The following is a 20216-nucleotide window of genomic DNA, read 5'->3' as shown; positions in this document are numbered from 1 at the left end:
AGATCTCGCCTAGAAAGTCGAAGAGGTTAGAGCATGACGATGCCTTTGGAAAGCTTTGTCGTCGACGATGGTGTCGGATTTAGTGCTGGGGATTGAAAGCTAAACCCTAGGGAGGAAATGCTATTTTTTAAAACTTGGTCTAGGGAAAAATGGTTAGTTTTTAGGGGTTAAGAGGAAAAACTAGATAAAATTTTAATTTATATTTAATATTATAGATAAAATGACGATTTTATCTTTTAAACCGTTAATTTTAACAATCCATAAGTGGGTAAATGAAATTTTCATAATTAACAGGTGAAAAGTTGAGATTACAACATACTTTGGGTGGGACATAGTCCTTTGGCCTTAAAATTATAATTATTCATACTAGGAGCAATTCAGACCTACCTCTTGACATATTAAAATTTCTAATTGAAATCACATCAATTCTTGCAAAATAAGAAGATTCTTACTTAAATTAAGAATATTTTTTCTTTGGATTCATGATTTTAAGTGAATTTTAACTAAAATTGTGAATGAAGACAGAACATGCGACTAGAGTTTACAGATGAAGGCAAAATTGATATATTATTTCGTTCTTTTGACTATAATCATATTACAATAAAATTATGCATATATATTTTGAGTATATAAATACATATATATTTAATGTATGTTATTATGTAATTGAATAATTTTGAATTAATAATAAAATAATATAAAATCACGTAATAACACATATAAATATGTAACCAGTTACAGATTTAAAGTGGATATACATTGTATTGTTCGTCATATTATGCTTTAAGTGTAGACTAATATAAATCCCCATTAAAAAAGGCTTATTTTAATTAATGTCTTTATAAATATTCTTTATTAAAAACTAAATCAAAATTATTTATAAAAAACTACACATACGTATTTTTGGTATATATTATACTCATAACTTATGAGAGTATTCTTTTGTTTCATTTTCTACAAAAAGAAGTATAACATTATATTAAGTGAATAACCTCAAGGTTTTCAATTATCTTTATATAAAATATATAATTGGAAGCAACATTCTACCAACTTCCTACCATTATAATTTACAGAGATTAAAAATCTTATTTAAAATGGCAATAATAGTATGTGTAAACCCATTAATTTGTATATAGAGTTAGTGATATTTATTTTCATGACATTTTTAAAATTTTAAATTTCTTTATTAAAATAAATGGTTTCAAAATAATTAAAATAATTTATTAATTTTGACATTTTTTTAACTAAAAATTTTATTCGAATTATATTATTATTTTTAAAATCAAATAAATTATATAAAATATAATAAATCTCAATTTTGTGATACTTTTACTATTATTAAATTAAAAAAATTAAAAATTTAATTTTAAAATACCATTAAAAAAGACTTGGGCCTGTTAATTTTCACTTTTGGTAAAAAGCGTAAAGCGGAAACGGCGGAAGCAATTGTTCAATTAATTAATTTAAAAAAAAAGAATCAACCATGTTTGGCGGGTGGGTGACGTGGCCTATTGCTATGGGTTAACCACTCCAGTTTGAATAGATTTGACTACAGACGAGAAGACCACCCAACTCCTCCTTCACTAGACTCATTCTCTCTCTACAGCCAGAAGAAGTAGGTGAAAAGCAAGGCCAAACTCTCCTCTCTCACATTACCTTATTACTTCGACAACTACTGTCAGTACCTAATCCTTATTCAAATACCATTAACGTTAATCTCCTTCCTTCTTCTTGAATCTCTCCCTCAAACTAACTATCAATTCATTATTTTATTATTTATTTACTCCTTGATTGCGGTTGTTTAAAGTTACCTTGTTGTTTTTCTTACCGTTTGCTGCTTCTTTACTGTTTCGTATCGAATCAAATCCTAAGGCTCCTCGCCGAAGTCTCTGTTAATATTTCTCTTGCGTTTACTGGTTCTGTTCGCAGTTCAGATCTTGTTCTGATAATTTCTTTTGCTTTGATCGTCGATCTACTGGTTTTGGATGAGTTAAGTCAATGGTGATAGTGGCGGATTCGATTTGGTTTGGTTGAGGATTTTTGGCTGTTTTTGGTGGAATGTGATGTTTGTGTTTTGGAAATGTCGGCATCTTTAGCGCCTTTCGAGCGGCCGCGGCCCGGAGGGTCTAATACGGTATGCGGTTGTGTGTTTAGTTGGGGGAGAAAGTGAATTTGGTTGGATGATAAGGTTTTGGATCTTATGGTGGATGTATGATTGTGTTTTGCATTTTTATTACATGTGCTTTTGTTTTAATTATGGATGGTGAATTATGTGGAATTTGGAATGTTTGAATTATATAGGCTATTTTTGGTAGGATTGGTTAATGCATTTACTTATCTGTTTGGTTTGAGGTAAAATGTGGAAATTCATTTCTGTCAGATATTATTGAAATTCAGTGCTATTATTATTTTTGACTTAATTGACATTAGTTATTTTTAACGCAAGACAGGAAAACGTTTGATATTTGATTAGAGTAACGCGGCATTAGTGAACTCAGTTTTTAAGTTCATTATTGCTGATATAGACTTTGGATTTCAGAATTGTAATTTTTGACAAGAGTCCTTGAATTGAAGTAGTGTTACTTAATTTGATGCTGTTTACCCTGGTTGCTGAGAAAAATGGAACCAAGGGTATCAATTGCTCTTGTTCATATTTGTCTGATAATGTAGGAAGTATACTGAAATTTTGTATTTTTGATACTTTGAGACCCTAAATCTGGGACTTATTGGATATAATATCCCAAGGTGGCAGCCACAAGGGAAGTTGAACTTTTCACCACTTTCTTGAAATCAAGGACTCTTATTAGTTAGTGAAACCCTTGGGGTTTAGGCTTTTAGTTGTTTTGGATAATGATGATAGCTTTGATAGTGGTGGTGCTAAAACTACCTGAGATATTGAAATGAGTGGTGCACTCTATTTACAAAAATAAGCTTACATGTTTTCCTTCTATCACTTTAATTTATTGTTGTTTTTTCCTTTCTATTTTTAGTGCTTTATATGCAAGTCGGTTTCATGAGAAACTGGGAAGAAATTTTTTTTGAGCTTTCTAACGTCAAGTGGTTTGACAGGTTTTCAAGAGCGGTCCACTTTTCATATCTTCGAAAGGTTGGTAAAGGTTTTGAGTTTCCCCATTGCTTTTTCATCCCCATGAAAGGGTATTTGAATCTTTGTTTTCTTACTATAGAGATGTTCAGACATTTAGTAAACTAGAGTACATTTGTATTCTTTGGTACCCCTTTTATGTATCTAATTTTTGTTTTCCTATATTTAGCATCTGTTTGTCTATACTTTATTTACTTGAAGCAAGCATGTAATAAATTGTAAGACATATCTGTTGGTGTTTGTCCTTAGATTCTTTTAAGGGGGAAAAAAAAGAAGAAAAGTGTTGCAGGTGTTTCAGTTTGTTTAAAACCAAGCTGCATAATGCTTATTTCAAAATATTATGTTATGCTTTTGAATTCTGTGCATTAAATTATCATCAAATTTTATTGCATATCTTTTTATGCTATCCTGATTGACATTCATTTCTGCAGGAATAGGTTGGAAGTCTTGGAAGAAGCGGTGGTTTATTCTGACACGCACTTCCTTGATTTTCTTTAAAAATGATCCGGTTAGAATTATTTGCAATATTTTTCTTTGCTTTCCATACTATAAATATCTTTAATTTGTCAGTAAATTTTCAGTTTAGATTTGTCTTCATTGTTCTTGGCCAAATGCATATTGAATTGTTGGCATATTGGTCAGTTGCCTGAATTGCAAACAACTGTGAATTGTAACTTAAAAAGAATGGGGGAAGGGCCCTTTAAGTGGATGCTGTACATTAAAAATGTCACTTTCTACTGCCTTCAGCATAGTAACCTCCACATGGCACATTATATGGATTGATAACTTCATTGTATGAGAACCTGGAAAAGATCACATACTTTTTATTGTTTCCCTTTTCTAGTGTTTAAAATTTGTCTACTAACAATTTCTCCACTTATTCACTCAGTTGCTCAAACCTATGCCTCTTGACTTATTGAGAGAAATACATGGCATTCAATTTCGTTAACTGATATATTAACATATTGTCAATTTCAGCCAAAATGGTTACCTGTAGCCACCATGAAAATTCTTATATTAGCTCCACTTACCATTGATAGTTCTATGGTGAATGCATATTCTAATTTTTTTTCTTTGTACTTGATCAAAATTTACTTTTTAACTTAATAATATAAGGAAATTCATTAGTCTCAGTTGATAGAACTTAATGAGGGTTAAATTATCTCATAATGGTTTTGGGAGGAAACTATATTAATGACTGAGCCAATTTTCATTTTGGTCTACCTCAAGACCTAGCAATCAAATGCAAATTATGGATAATCCTGGAGGTCATATATATTAAAGAGTTTAACTTTAAATGAGGAAAAAAAAAAAATTTATGATCTTGTCTAATTGTCTTCACCTTTGAATTTTTTGTGGGGATCTTTCTACTGTCCTTTCATTTGCCCCTTCCCTTTTCTTATCATGCACACAAAGAATTTGAAACCTCTAATATTATTGTGTTATGGTTGTGTAACTTATGTACTTGAATGAGATTTCAAGTGTATTTAGTAAAACATCAACAGACCAATAATTTCTCTTATCAAACTACGGTTCTTTGTCCTACATATTGATGCATAATTGTTTTAATGATTAGAATTAATTGAAAAGCTTTTCATCTTGTCATGTAGAGTGCACTACCGCAAAGAGGTGGTGAAGTAAATCTGACATTGGGAGGAATAGACTTGAACAACTCAGGGAGGTATGCATAATCAGTATTTTTTATCTGTATTAGTGTTTTTCAATTATTATGTTTCACATTTACACCTACATTTCTTATAGTGTTGTTGTTAGAGAAGATAAGAAATTGTTGACTGTATTGTTTCCTGATGGACGTGATGGTCGAGCTTTTACCCTTAAGGTGCCCTATTTATTGGTTGAATAATTATTATTTAACTGCTTTTCATCTTCTTGCATGAGATTTTTAATTCAAGTGGATTTTTTTTTCTTTTTTTAAACTTTAGGCTGAGACAGTTGAGGATTTGTGTGAGTGGAAGATAGCTCTAGAACATGCCCTTGCACAAGCGCCAAGTGCTGCTCTTGTTATAGGACACAATGGGATTTTTCGGAATGACACAAATGATGTAATCGAAGGCCCTTTTCACCAATGTACTGAGTAATCATTACATTCTCATAATTTTTTTAATCATCTTCATTCTGTTATCAGTTGATGCTTTGTTGTCCATGTGGTTAAGTAGAAATTAAATATGCTACACAGGGAGGGACAAGCGTCCAATTAAATCTTTGGTTGTTGGAAGACCAATTTTGCTTGCTCTTGAAGATATTGATGGAAGTCCATCATTTCTTGAGAAAGCTCTTCGATTTCTTGAGAAATTCGGTAAGTGGTATTCAAAAAGCACAATTGTTTTCATCATCTAGTTATTCAACTTTTGTTTGCAAATTAATTTTCCATTTTTCCTTTTATTGCTGAGGTCAAAAATTTGGACCCCAGTGGTTTCTTAGAAGTTTTATGTGATTAAATTTTCTTGTCCATGTTTGTGTTTATAATAGTAAACAAATTGTTATTTCTGTTATATAAATTAATTGCTGGTATAAATGCTATTTGGTTAATCTTTTTGAGATTTCAATGCTTAAAGCATTTTTCCTTTTCTAAGGGTTGTCTAAAATCGGTATCCAAGTTTGCTAAATGTTCATTAATATTGCGAGTTCTTGTCTTATTAAGATTTTCTTTGTAGAGTGAAAAAACCAATGATTTTAAATTTGGAATTTCTATTGTAATACATACTTTAAATAGTTGGTAAAAGATTCATGGTCACAATTCTAAAGAATAAATCATTTTGCCAAGCAACTTTGGATAAATATTTTATTTCATCTTAAAAGTTTAATGTAACATTGTCTATATTTTTTGAAATATACATATAATTATTACTATGTGGAGACAAGTCTTATTTATAACTGGCCTAAGTTAGGACCAAAAATTTTTTTATGACTACATGGAAGTTATTCCCATATAGAGTATAACTATAGAGAGGCTATACTTTATTTAGACTACTGGCTATACAATTCTCCATTTACATTTTCAAAGATATTAGAGACATCAAGAGTAGGAGGATCAATTGGATCCAAGTTATCGATAGTGTATGTCTCAATAATCTTTTGTTTTCCTTTATGTCTTCCTAATATAAACCCGCCAGATGTTTTTTGGTGTACAATAGGTACTCAACTAATCCTTTTGTGCCAAATTTATAGCACACTAGTTCATGGTTCTATGTTGGCTGATTTTTTGGGGCTCTTTCCTTTTCTTGTTTCCTTTCTGGCTTGTTCCACATTTGGTGGGATTTCTTTGTATATCTACCTTGAGTTTGATATTGATGATTTCTCAATAACAATTTGTGAACAAGTAAGCAAGAAATTAATTCTGAATATTTCTTAAAGTTGTGTTTCTTATATTGTTGTTGGAGGAACATATTAGAATGGTGGATTGTGGAGATTGCATTTTTCTAACATGCTTTCTTCATTGATTTCTTTCCACATAATCTTAACGTGGGCACAATTTTGAACAAGGCAAAATTATATTTTAAAGTTTCCTAAACTTGATTGAAACCAATCAATATGTAGCCTGTGGTAGTGCTATCACTCCTTTAAGTGAATACTGCTAATCATTATAATAATTTTGGACTTCGAAGAGTTCGTCTTCATGATGAAAATAACTTTTAAACTTGAGGCAGATATTCTAAGAAATCCCACGAAAAGTGGAACAAGCCAGAGACAACAAGAAAAGGAAAAATCCCCACAAAATCAACCAACAAAGAAAAATGGAAACATGTGCTAGAGATATGGTGCAAAAGAGCATTGGTCACATATCTATTGTGTACCGAAACGTCTGGTGGATTTATATTAGGAATAGATGAAAAGATAACAAAAGAGAATTTAGACAAACCAATAGTATTAGAAGTTATAATCTAAACCTTTTTGTGAAAGATATTTTTTCAAATTTGACCTTTGTGTCCGTGTCCTGCTCAAAGTATTAAAGCATTACTTCCTCTCACAACCAGCGAACAACAGTGAGCTGTGTGACATTGCCTCAACACCAGAACAAGGGAGGGCCAACCGAACCATTTAATCAAAATTTAATAAGTTGTTTTTATGGTTATGTTTGGGGTGTGTATGATTTTGTGTGTGTATATGAGTTATCTTGTTCAAAAACTCTTTAGTGCCTATAGATTGGAGAAAAGACAAGCATTAGAATCATGAAAATTTGTTGGCAATTTGTAAAATCTGGAAAATGGGTTCTATTATATGTGCTTTCTGATTGAATGCTATTTCTCAACAGGAACTAAAGTGGAAGGAATTTTACGTCAAGCAGCAGATGTTGAGGAGGTAGACCACAGAGTTCAAGAGTACGAACAGGGTATCTCTTCCATTCAAATTTGTTATATTTCTGTATAGGTGTCATCAATTGATTGGTGAGGTCGAAAAATTATTAATATTGTTGTGATTAATTAATTCTTTCATCTGTCTGTAATTTTACATGTGCAATCTTGTATTTATGCACTGCATATTTCAGTTATGTCTCACCTATTTCTTCTTGACTGTTCTAGGAAAGACTGAATTTGGTCCTAATGAGGATGCACATGTTGTTGGTGACTGTGTTAAGGTACTTGTTTCTTTAGCTGATGCCATTTGTGACTTTTAGACCTTTGTAGTAATTTGACAAACAATATGCTGTTTTTTTTCTCTGCAGCATGTCCTCAGGGAGCTTCCTTCCTCTCCGGTTCCAGCAACTTGCTGCACTGCATTGCTGGAGGCTTACAGTAAGTTCATAATTATTGAGGTTGGTTTGTGTCTTAGCGGAAAAATTTAAACTGAAAGAAAGAAAATAACTATTGGTTTCTGGGATTCCTTTCATCATTTTAGTCGTTGCATTGGGTTACTGAGATTAACTGATGGGATGTCTGCCTAGTGGAACACAGAGAGTCCTTCAAGATTTAGAGGATAAGACATATTTGGACTCGTGATCTTTGTTTACCTTTTGGATAAAAATCTCATAGATCTTGATGTTTTCAATTTGTGTAATAATATTTTCTTAGAGCCTTATGCAGTTTTTTTTTGGGGAAAATGTTCAACTATTGATCCCATGTGCAATCATCAGTGCATAAAAGCTGGTGCATGTTTCCATAAACTTTTGATTGTTTTTTTTTTCAATTTTTTAATCTTTTAAATCCTTGTGTTCATGATTTCCATTTTCCCTTTTTAGTTGATTAGATGCTAGTTGTATCTAGATATTGATATTGTTGCTCTGTTGTTTTATTGATAAGAAATTGATCAGAAAGAAGCTCGGATAAGCGCAATGCGCTCTGCAATTTTGGAGAATTTTCCAGAGCCAAATCGGCGTTTATTACAAAGGTAATCTTCCATGTCTCACTTTTATGAATCTCATAGTCTATGTTTTATGCAGTGTTTTTATTTAGATTTGATGTACTTGGAGTTTGATAGCCAGTTATGTGAGGTATATGGTCATAGAACAATAATATATATAGAGGATTTGGTTTGATATCTTCCTTTCTTCTAAGATGAAGTTAATGGTTATGGTAATGAGCATCTCCAAACCTGTGTATTTGCAAAGTGCGACGCTTAATAAGGAACAAGTTTAAGCAGACTTGACATTCTGATACTCCCCGGAAGAATTAGGATAAACAATCTGGGTCTCTTTTCGGGGAAAAAGGAAAAAATTTTTTGTGCAGATGCCTTCTATTTGAATTTTGATGAATACAGAAGTGTGGATTTGGGAGGACTAATATTTGACCTACGAAATTTACAGAAAGCAAGTGAAAGGAACCATTGTGCTTGGGAACCAATCATTTATCAAAAGGATAACAAACTACTACTTTGCTTGTGACATTTCTGTTGAAGTTTGACATTGTTGGATATTTGATAGTGGACTGAGTGGTGTAGATTCCTTTTATTCACATTTTACAGGTAATCATGAGTATTTGAGTCTTGTTAAGTGAACAATTGTTGATAACTGTCTAGGTAAGTTTTGATTGGAACTGTGAGTTTTTCAGAGATTTGAAGGATGAGGAAGTGAATGAGTTATTGTCTCATCATTCTTTAATTGAGAATGTTTTTTTGAAGAAGGATCATATGGCTTGGGAGCTTGAATCATCAGGTTGTTTTACAGGCTAATCTTTCTTCAATTGGCTGATTGATGAAGTTTATTGGAGCTAGTTAAATCTTCAGTGGTGATTTGGAGGGTTAAAGTTCCTTCTAAAGTTCTGTTCCTATCATAGTTACTGGCTCATGGAATGGTTCATGCTGTTGATTTTGTTTTGGAAAGGTTGCTGTGCTTGTCCTTTTTCTAAATTGGTGCATTCTGTGTGGAAAGGATGTGGAAAGCTTTAGTCACTTATTTCTTAATTGCTTTTTAGCTTGGCTAATTGTGAGGTGGTATTGCATTTTTTGTTTGAACATGATATTTCTTTTGGATAGATCTTTTCTCAATACAAGAATCACAGTTCTTTTCCTAAGAAAAGAAAGAAGAATTGGAGGAGATGTTGTATTTTGGTTGATGTTTGGGTTATGTGGTGTGAGAGGATTGGACGTCCTGTGGAATAGAAATCATGGTCTTGAGTGGCAGGGAACATCTTTTTTCCTCATTCACTGGAATTTGGATGCTCTAGCGACTTTGTTTTCTGTTTTTGTGTCCTTTTTATATTTCTCTGAGTAGGCCTCTGATTCATTTCACAATTATGTAATTCTTTTGACTAATAAAAACCTTTTTTCTTATGCCGAAAAATAAAAATAAAAGAAAAAGAAACTATCAAAGTGGATTTTGTGACTTGTATTATTTTTGTGGAGAACTTGTGGTGAAAGAGAAGAATGTTCTTTTGTTGTGTAGATTAGTGTTTTTTTGGGGGGGGGGGGGGGGGGGGGGGGGGGGGGGTGGGGTGGGGTTGGGTGTGGTTGTGGAGAGAGGAAGAGGAGGCCTCTAAGCTATATCCGTTTCTAGGGGTTTGGGATAGTAATTGCTTGCATTGTATAAAAGATTTCATATTTATACTTAATTCTAATACTTAACATGTCCTATTCTGCAGAATTTTGAAGATGATGCATACAATTGCTTCACATGCTCATGAAAATCGAATGACTGCATCTGCTGTTGCTGCTTGCATGGCACCCTTACTTTTACGCCCCCTATTAGCTGGTGAATGTGAATTGGAAGATGACTTTGACATCAATGGTGACAACTCTGCTCAGCTTCTTGCCGCTGCAAATGCTGCTAATAATGCTCAAGCCATCATTACAACTCTTTTGGAGGATTATGAGAATATTTTTGATGTAAGATACTCTTTATTTAATTGCTTCATGAATCTGCAACATTATAGGGTAAACCACTGGTTGATGATTTAATATATGTACACAGGTTCTGTATGTTAAATATTCCATATATTGCAAATCTGAAACTCATGAGCTAGGGCTTTATGGCTTTTACTTTATGTGTTGAATCTTAAAATTTAAGATCCGAATTACTTTATGGAAGGATCTTTTCATTCCCTCAAATGTTATAGTTCTTATAAGTGAAATCCAGGAAAAGACTAGAGCTGTATTGTGGAATTTACAGAGTGTTAATGTACTATCCCAGTGAATAATATTGACCAACCAGAGAACTTGGAAAAAGGTTTCCACTACTAAACAAGGGGGAATGCTAGTATAATTAAAAATTGAGCTGTTTGAATAGTAATCTAGCTTGCTTGGGGTCTTTCCTTAGTTTGTATACGCTGCTTTGGTAGGGCTATTATTTTCATTATTCAATTGGATTCTTTTCTTTTCTTTGTTATTAGAATTCAGCATGCTGCGTTGGATGAAATGCTGAGTTTTTGAATATTGTCTAGTATGGTCTAGATATGAGGTTATGTTGCTTTGTGTTCTTTGTTACTTTTCCAATATTTTGCTTAATCAGTGTATGAAAAATATTCCTTTTGTGGATTGGCATTGATTAATTGATGCTTGATCATGTATAATGGCTTTTCAGTCCTAAATACTGTAGTGAATGAGTTGCACATGATTGTATATCCATCTTACTATTTAATAAGAATTTGATGATGGTGATTGTTATACAACTTTTGGTCTGATGACATTGTTAGTTTAATGCTGCTTATTACTACAGACCACCTGTTTTCTTGTGTTTTACAATTTTGCAAATTGGAGTATGTCATGTGTGTTTTGTTATTATAGTTCTATATTGGTGCTTACATATGCTGCTTTAGGTCTCCCATTGTAACTTAGTTAGCAAGGGCGCGCCTAAGTTGCGCTTCGGTGATGCTTTACTCAAGGAAATATGGCTATCGTGTTTCAGGATGAAAGTTTACACAGATACTCTATCTCAGCTGATTCTCGGAATGACAACAGTGGTAGTGAAGATTCAAGTGATGAAGAAAATGTTGCTATAAAAGATAATGGCTACCATGATGCAGAAAATGAAGTTGATCCAGAAACTGATGATGATCGTGAACATGCACTTAGTGGAAAATTAAGTGAAAGTAGTGGCTATGCTGGCAGCGATCTGTATGACTACAAGGTCCTTGAATCCTCCCATACATACAATTTTGAACAGTTATTTTTCCAACATGGTAAATCTATGATTTAAAGCATGATTCTTCTAATAAATATCAATAACTTTTGAAGGAGTGCAACGTAATGATAGTGATCTCTAAGAGATAAAAAATGTTGCCAAAATGTGTTGGAGATTTGCTGTTTCAAGTAACTTTTAGGTGGTTTGGCTAGAAAGAGTAATCAGTTTTTTGGTGAAAAGGGAGTAGTAATGAGTTGTGGGATAAGAATTGACTTTTAGCTTTCCTTTGGGCTTTAGCCGTTAATAAGTTTATAGATATCTTTTTTCTCTATTCATCTCTGTTGTGAAGCTGTTTTGGGTTTACTTCATATAGGTTTGCAGTTTTTCATTCAGGTAGGGCCAGCTCATTGTAGTCAGTATAAAATTGCATTTCTTGATTTTGATTCTTTGCATACATGGTCCACAATTATACTTCTTCATCTCTTTTTATTGTAATACTAAGTTTATTTTTTCTAATAAAACGAAAAGAAAGTGATCAAAATGTTGATTTCATGGGTTTTTTCACGTAGACTTCTGACTATTGTCCTGTTTTACAATATAGATCTGTTTTGAGAAGAAAGTCCTAGACATGTTGAGAACAGACTAAAGTTTCTGCTAATGTTTTTACGAAATGGTGTTATTGTGTTTCTTGTTGTAGGTGTCACAAGATATTGATGGCAGAGTCAACATATAACTAGAAATTAGAATTACATGCCTTGTCAGCTTTGTGAATCCTTTCTCTTGCGTCACTGGCATTCTGATAACCAACATTGTGACATTGCGAATTGTTTCATTTTTATTTGCATTGAAATGAAAATTCTGTGGGTTACTCAAAGAAAATACTCTTCTTTACTTAGGGAGAATGTTGCAACTTATGGCATAGTAAATAATGCCAAGACCAGATATGTGCACTTTTAGCTCATTTGTGGGTAATTTGATGTGAAAGGAATAGTTGAATCTTTGAAGAGAGTAATGGAGAAGATGCTAGTGTTTTGCAGGAGAAACCGGAATTTTTGTTGCTCATTGGGAGTAAATTATGAAATATTTGAAAAATTACGTAATTTTTTCTTCATTTATCATAAGTGACTAGGGGTTTTTCAATTGATATCTATGTTCTAACTTTATGTGGCTTTATGGGCTGTGGTAGACTCTCTCTTTTGAGTGTTCATCACACAAGGTTTTTGAGATTTTTATGTAAAGATCTAGCACTCTTGCAGTGGACAGCTGGTGACCATTGTAAACTTTTCATCTTTTCAATATGAGTAAAACTCAGTGCACTAACAATGAATGCTAATTTGTGTACTCATGATGACATGTCACTATATAATTGTATGTTACTTTATCTCTAATTCAAAATTTTACAATTATATAAAGACATGTCATTGTTAATACACATATTAGTCCTATTGTTAGCGCACATAGTTTTCTTATTTCAATATACTTGGTGTTTGCTGTAGAGGAAAAAGTTTCAGTTTTATTTTTCAAAAGCAGGTTTAAAGAGATGGGAATACTTAACTTATTTGATTTTATGTTGATTTTCTTTTATGCTTAGTTATGGTGTTTGTGTTCATTAAAGTCCTCATGGAAATTAACTAAGATCAAATTTTTATTGATATTAGTTCTTTTTGCATACATTCAGGCATTTGGTGGTGATGGGTCTGATGGAGCATCCCCAAGATACAATACTGCTCTAGCTGATAACCCTAATCCGCCAGTTGATTCTCCACAGATCAGGGATCCTACTTTTCAGATGATTGATCAAGGTACACCAAAGAAAGGGACTGAAAATTCAATAACAGAGATTGAGGCTTCAGATGTCTTACCTGCGGTTGAATCTTACCGTTCAATGGATGAGATTCTCTCTTCAATGGATCCTGGGCACCCACTTTCTGCATCAGGAATTGACTCATCTGGTGAGAAGCCAGTTAGTAAAGTTACAAGCTCCAATCTCGGTACAAAGCGGTCTGCATTTTGGGGGAGAAGCAATGTGAGTTTTTATACTTGTTTTCTCATTTTCACTGAAAATTACATGAATCAATAATAAGTTACATCAAGATGAGAAATGCAGTCAGTGAGTTACTTATGTCTTTCTTTTTTCTTTGGGTAATTCTGTATTTTATTTTATTTTATTGAAGACATTTTTTCTTAACAATATATGTGTTGGGATTCAATAATAATAATTATTATTATTATAGTAATTATTATTATTATAACAATAAATTAATCAATTAAGAAAATATTTTATTTGAATAAAATATTTGATATTAGGATAAGATCTTTGAGATTATGATAAATTATTTGAGATTAGGATTAAATATTTGATTTTTGGATAATTTTTGAATTTTAAATTTAGGATATTGGTAGAATCAATAAAGGTAATCGGATTAAGGAGAGAGGGAAAAATATTGTTATTTAAGTATTTCAAACAACCTTTGACTTACTCGGAGACTACAACCTTGGAAGGAGTCGACATCTCTTGTTGCCAATATAATTTTCTTTTAATATTAATAATATTTATGTTGTGTCCTATCAAATTGGTATCAAAATAGTGAGATATGGATCGTACAAGGTTTGGAAAAGGATGGAAAGGATGGAGAATAGAGTTGATTTTGAAAAGATTTTCGAGGCAGTGAAAGAGAAGTTAGAAGGCATGGAATTTGGATTAGATAATCTGGCCAATGGATTTAAGGCAATGAAAAAGTGTTTGAAGGCATTGAAAGAGTTGTGTTTATCATTTCCACTGTTGTTTAAGGAGGAAGTCATGAAAAAGGAGGTAATTAAGGAAGCAGACAAAGAGATCAAGGCTCAGCCACCATCGCTGTTGTTTGAGGAGGAAGCTGTAAAAGGAGAAGTGATTGAGGAGGAAGACAACAAAATCAAGATTGCATCTGGAGTTCTTGGTGCATTCTCAATGGAGGATGTTGAATTTGGAGAGAAAAGGGTCGCAAGGTTGGGATTTGAGGCACACACAATGGGGCTTAGAACAAACGAGTCTAGATCAGTGTTTCTAGTGATGGCGAACAACATGTGTTGACATTTCTAACCATTGGGGGCAATTAGACTAATGACAAAATGGGTGAGATTTTTCAAATTGCGAAATGTTAAAAAAAACATCAAAATGAGTGGGTTAAAAAAAAAAAAAAAGACTTCAATTTTCCCACTTTAAGGATGGGTAATGTTAGGATTCAATAATAAAAAAATTATTACAGTAATTATAACAATAAATAAATTAATTAAGAAGATATTTTATTTGTATAATATATTTTATATTGGGATTATATATTTGAGATTCAAATAAAATATTTGATTTGTATAATATTTGAATTCTAAAATTAGGATATTGGTAAAATAAATAAAGATGAGAGAGAATCGAATAAAATATTGGATTTGGATAATATTTAAATTTTAAAGCTAGAATATTGGTAGAATAAATAGATAAGAGGGAGATTCAGATAAAATATTTGATTTGGATAATATTTGAATTTTAAAATTAGGATATTAGTAGAATAAAAAGAGAAGAGAGGGGGAAATAGTGTTAGTTGGGTATTTTGGGCAGCCTTTGAGGCTACGACCTTGGAAAGAACTAAAACTTTTTGTTGTTAACATAGTTTTCTTTTAATATTAATAATATGTGTGTTGGGTCCCTATCAATATGATGTGTAGAATTATAGAAAATGAAGTGCGAACTTTTACTTGACAATTGATTTTTCTTAAGGTTTGTTATTTCATCTTTAATTTGCTTTGTTCTTCGTTTATTTTGCTTATATCACCTGCTTTTGATGAAACACACATTTTGGTAATACTAAAATCAATATAAAAAGTGATGTGCCAGTAATCCAATAAAACAAGGACAAACCAATGAAGACTTGGGATTTCTAAAGATAGGACAGAGCAGCAGCTCAATAACTTTAGTGAACTTGGGATTCATGAGTTTTGCTTATATTTCTCCTGATTTACTGTTTGTTTTGAGGCTGTATTCTGATGCATGCATGTTCTTGGAATTCATCTGTCCCATTTGAGCTTTAACTTTTCTTATTCAACTTGTCTTTAAGAATATTGTTAATTTTTCCTTTTTTTTTTTTATGGTCTAAATGCCTCATTTTGCTTCTTAATATTATTAGTTATTCAATTTTAATTTATATTATTCTGGAGAGTTTCTATAGCTTGATGGAAATCTACCATTATTATGCTCTTCCATTGATTTGCTATTGTAAATTTCAAATTATCTGAAGGAAAAGTATTAGTATTTTAGAAAAATTGTTTTGGTTTGGGTCCATAACATATCAGAATACTTCTTTATTGTTTCACAAATTGGGGGACTATATTGGTTTAAGCTTCTGTTTTTAATGTTCTTTTGCTTGAAATTTAGAGCTGTGGTTGACTGGTTGTTATTGGTGGACCACTTGTTTGTCATTATTGTAAGTTCATATCTTTAGTTAGTGTTATATGTTTCTCATTACTTGTCCACCCTTTCTTCCCTATCACAAGAAAAAAGAACGTTGGTGTTGAATATTTGTATGCTTTTCTTTTCATGGCAGAGAAGTAAAAAAATAGGATAATTTACTCTTTTGACTTCTGATTCAATTTTTTGTATATTATGCTCTTTATTATCTTTTTACAGGCCAGAAAGACGCCTTCAATGGAATCTGTTTATTCTTCTGGAGAAGAAGAGTAAGATACAAACATGCATTCATTCTTTTCATTACAATATTCATTCTCTAATAGCATTGATGTATGCTTTGGAGGACTTATACCATTGATGTATAAGTACACTGGTTATTTTTTCTAAAATTAGTCTTGCAATGAACTTTTAAACAATGTCAAACTAATGGAGGTCTTATTATACGTGTTTTAAGAATAAATTAACTCCTGAAAGCTGTCGCATTCTTTTCTGCCATCATATTGAATGACATCAGATATTATGGGAGTGATGAGACAATAGCTTATCAGTTGATAAAAGTTGACTTAAATAGTCTGGCAGTTTCCATGCCTAACTAGTTTTAGATGAGCAAGCAGTTATGTTTTTATTTATGATGAATGTCCTCAGGTTGTCTTTGTTATCCCTCTATATGCAAATAATGAGTTTTAAGCGTCAAAGGAATTTAAAGCAAGTTGAATTGCTATCGGTGCCAGGAAAATCACTGGTCAGAGAAAGCTGATCTGCTTCTATATTTTATCTGAAAAACTAATCCCAAATATAATACATAGTTGTCTATATTATCTTTTTGATGATACATACCTTTTAGTTGTTGATATTATCAGTATGACGATTCATTATTCTTACTTTCTTACTCTGATATAGATACCAAAATTCTCTGATATGATTGAACTTAGGTAAAGATTCAATTAAAAAATTACATCCCTAGAAAGTTTCTAGCATGAACTTTGTAGACCTTCTGAGGTGTTGAGAACTGTCTCCAATCAGCTTCCAGTTTGATTTGATTTACTTCAGATTGGTCTAATTATTTTAACAAAAGTAAATATGTTGACTTGTTAATAGGTTTGCCATTCAGAGGCTGGAGATCACAAAGAATGACTTGCGACATCGGATTGCAAAGGAGGTATCATCATGTTTGCTGAATTATGTGTATTTGCTCATAGAATAGGGGTTATTTCTGGTATAATTGGTCATAATTTGTTACAGGCCAGAGGAAATGCTATTTTACAAGCTAGCCTGGAGAGAAGGAAGCAGGCTTTGCATGAGCGACGCTTGGCTCTTGAGCAAGATGTATTTCCATCTTACTCATTATATACTGCCTTTCTTTCATATATTCTATTCATATCCACTTGTATATTTTAAGGAACTTTTTTATTGGCTTTTGAAGTCATGACATGTAAGGAATCGTACAGGTGTCAAGATTGCAAGAGCAGCTACAAGCTGAAAGAGATCTTAGAGCTGCATTAGAAGTTGGTTTGAGCATGTCTGCTGGACAGTTCTCGAGCTCACACAGCATGGATTCTAAAGTTTGTATCGATCTCAGAAGACATGTATTTCCTTTATTTATTTATTTTAAAAATTTTCAGTAGTGATTCTTTTAACTTAAATTGATGTGAAGACAAGGGCTGAGCTAGAGGAAATTGCTCTTGCTGAGGCAGATGTGGCTAGGTTGAAGCAGAAAGTTGCAGAACTCCATCGTCAACTTAATCAGCAAAGGCAACATCATTATGGATCACTCTCTGATGCATGTGACCGTTACCAAAATGTCCAAAGCCATAATTCTCAGCGGTGAGTTTGCGCAACCATGCTAATATTTTGATTTCCCAGCGTGTGGTGTCGAAAGTTATAGTAGTTGCCTGCAACATTCCCTTATCAAGATAACTCTTTTTTAACTCTGATCTACCTTTGTTTTTTTAGTGGTTCTTCTAATACCTGTTATCTACAGGAGGTTTCTTCCACAAGATTTTGATACTACCCTTGCTTTTGTTAATCATGAACGGAAACAAAAAACAGAGGTTTGTCTTCAAAATTGTTCAGCCATCAATTGGTCATGGTTATAACAAAGATGAATGTTGCTTATTGAAATGGCCTAGGATTTGTTGGATTTTCTTTGCCTTGTCCACACTAATGCATTGTCATGCATGAATGATGATGATGTTAATTAATATTAACATAACAAATTAAATAGCATATTTTCAAATACATGGTTGGGTTCTCCATATGAGTTCATTCCTGTGTAATGTATTTTGATTGAAACCTTGCAGACTTTGCAGGCACCAACTGTATTCTATATCGATGTAGTAACATCTAAATGTGTCCTTTCCCTGTGCCTTTTTTTTTTTTTTGCTGCCCTTCAAATCACTTTCTTTGCCTTTAACCAATCTTAATATAATATTTTGTTATTGTACCGTAGGAGAATTTGTTGGGGTCAGATTGGAAAAATGTTAAAGGACAAGCATCAACAACCGGGAGTGGCAGCAAATTGCCTTCACGGAAGCAATTCATGGAGTCAACCAGCTTGAGTGAATCTAGAAGTACCGAGGCATCCACTGCTGTGTCACTAGATGATCTTGTCGTTGATTCTGCATTCGTTCCTTCCACTTCAAGAGCAGTAGAGGTGAGCTTTAATTTACTTGCAGTTGCTGCCCCATTGTTTGCCGAATTCTGAAATGTGGTTAAATTGATTGATTTGAAACTTGATTTTCTTGTGTAAAATTGGAGATTAGTGAACTTTGTGTCTTTGTTCTAAATTAGTTCCCGTTGATCCATTGTTTTTACCAGACAATTGATTATGCAAGGCATCCATCAACGGCATCTTCTACTTTGGTAGAATTAACCACTCGTCTCGATTTTTTCAAGGAAAGACGATCTCAACTAATGGAACAACTCCACAACCTTGATCTAAATTATGGCACAACATCTTCTCAAGATTTCATTTATCGACCATCTTCTCCACCATGGAATTAGCCAAAGGTGATGACTCAAGAAGAAGAATGTCAATCGCTTTGTTGTAAATCCTTCCATATTACGTATAGTTGTTTCTCTATGTAGATCTGCATACTCGAATTATTGTTGATTTTCATTTAAAGTTTATTATTAGGTAGCGAAAATGAGATTTGGTTACTAAAATTATTGACCTGTTTTTTTAGCTCCTTTTTGGTATGTAATTTCTTGGGTCATTGTAAACAAAGCAAAATGTCATGTTGTGTATTTTGTTAATAGTAAACTGGGGGAATCAGCGACCCAAAGATGTAACATTTTTTAGTCTCGCCACAATAATTTGTTTTATGTAGATCTACAGGATTCAAAGTGTGTGTTTGAAGGTAGTTTCATTGATTTGATGTCGTCTCCAATGAAACGGACACTTTCAAAGTTGATTTCTGACATTTGAAGTCTCATGTCTTTTGATTATAGCCTATTTTGTTAATCCGGGAAACCTTTGCAGTAAACTCTAGGATTCTGCAGTCACCTAGACTTGTAACTACGGATCTTGAATATTTACAAATGAGCTTTATCCTTTACCGTTTAGGCTACCCCAGACCCATAGTTTATTTTATTTTACTGGTAAGTGAAATGTGATGTGTAACGGAAGAATTTGAACTTATAATGGCTGACATTCAAGACATGTCTCATTAAATATAAGCTCTCGTATGGATTTCTTATGTGTGCAAAATTTGTCTTCATTGTTTTTCATGATCGCGTTGAATTTCATGATTAAATTTAAAATTACCTTTTTTGTTGGAAAATATGATAAAATAAAGGGGGAAATCTAAGCCTTGCTTGAGAAAACTTGGTATCAGCACTTGGAGTGTTATAGTTTAAACGTAACGCAAAGAAATTACATCCTGGTAAGTGTTTTTAAAATCAAATCACACCTTCTGGTTTGAGTGATTAAGCTGTAAACTAGTTTATAATCTGGTTTGGTTTTATAATTTGATTCGATTTATATATAAATATTAATTTATTTGAAATTCAGTCTAACTTGGTAATCTCATTAAACTGGAAAAATTATTTAAAACTAACAAAATTGGATTTTCATAATACTATATAATTTTTGTTTTATTAAAACTTAAAAGAATTATAATTTGTAAGATTTTAATTGAATTAATAATAATATTTGTAAT

At 32.5% G+C, this 20216-nt stretch overlaps 1 protein-coding gene across 2 annotated transcripts; it reads left to right on the top strand.

Annotated features, from left to right (window-relative positions):
* The first annotated feature begins 1559 nt into the window (after positions 1-1559).
* LOC123205889 (rho GTPase-activating protein 7-like) lies at positions 1560-19478 on the top strand. Of its 2 annotated transcripts, XM_044622945.1 has the most exons (23): positions 1560-1677; positions 1930-2134; positions 3070-3106; positions 3535-3611; positions 4714-4784; positions 4865-4943; positions 5047-5191; positions 5301-5420; positions 7377-7454; positions 7645-7700; positions 7788-7857; positions 8362-8449; positions 10138-10381; positions 11400-11621; positions 13294-13641; positions 16276-16325; positions 17155-17215; positions 17299-17382; positions 17505-17618; positions 17711-17880; positions 18038-18107; positions 18506-18709; positions 18874-19478. In XM_044622945.1, exons 2-23 carry the CDS (start codon positions 2081-2083, stop codon positions 19057-19059), a joined length of 2628 nt encoding a protein of 875 aa, XP_044478880.1. In that variant the 5' UTR covers positions 1560-1677; positions 1930-2080; the 3' UTR covers positions 19060-19478. The 2 variants fall into 2 exon arrangements, with proteins under 2 accessions (XP_044478880.1, XP_044478879.1); XM_044622944.1 differs by having other exon boundaries at positions 1589-2134.
* Positions 19479-20216: the final 738 nt, after the last annotated feature.

The sequence above is a fragment of the Mangifera indica genome, unplaced genomic scaffold, assembly GCF_011075055.1.
Source record: "Mangifera indica cultivar Alphonso unplaced genomic scaffold, CATAS_Mindica_2.1 Un_0018, whole genome shotgun sequence".
Lineage (NCBI taxonomy): Eukaryota > Viridiplantae > Streptophyta > Magnoliopsida > Sapindales > Anacardiaceae > Mangifera > Mangifera indica.
The sequence above is the reverse complement of the archived record's forward strand: the minus strand, read 5'-3'. Positions and strand labels throughout refer to the sequence as shown.

Coding starts and splice junctions, on each gene's coding strand:
- LOC123205889 (XM_044622945.1), top strand. CDS start 2,081: ATGTCGGCATCTTTAGCGCCTTTCGAGCGGCCGCGGCCCGGAGGGTCT. Junction 17,619..17,710: donor CACACAGCATGGATTCTAAA/GTTTGTATCGAT, acceptor ATTGATGTGAAG/ACAAGGGCTGAGCTAGAGGA. Junction 18,108..18,505: donor AACGGAAACAAAAAACAGAG/GTTTGTCTTCAA, acceptor ATTGTACCGTAG/GAGAATTTGTTGGGGTCAGA.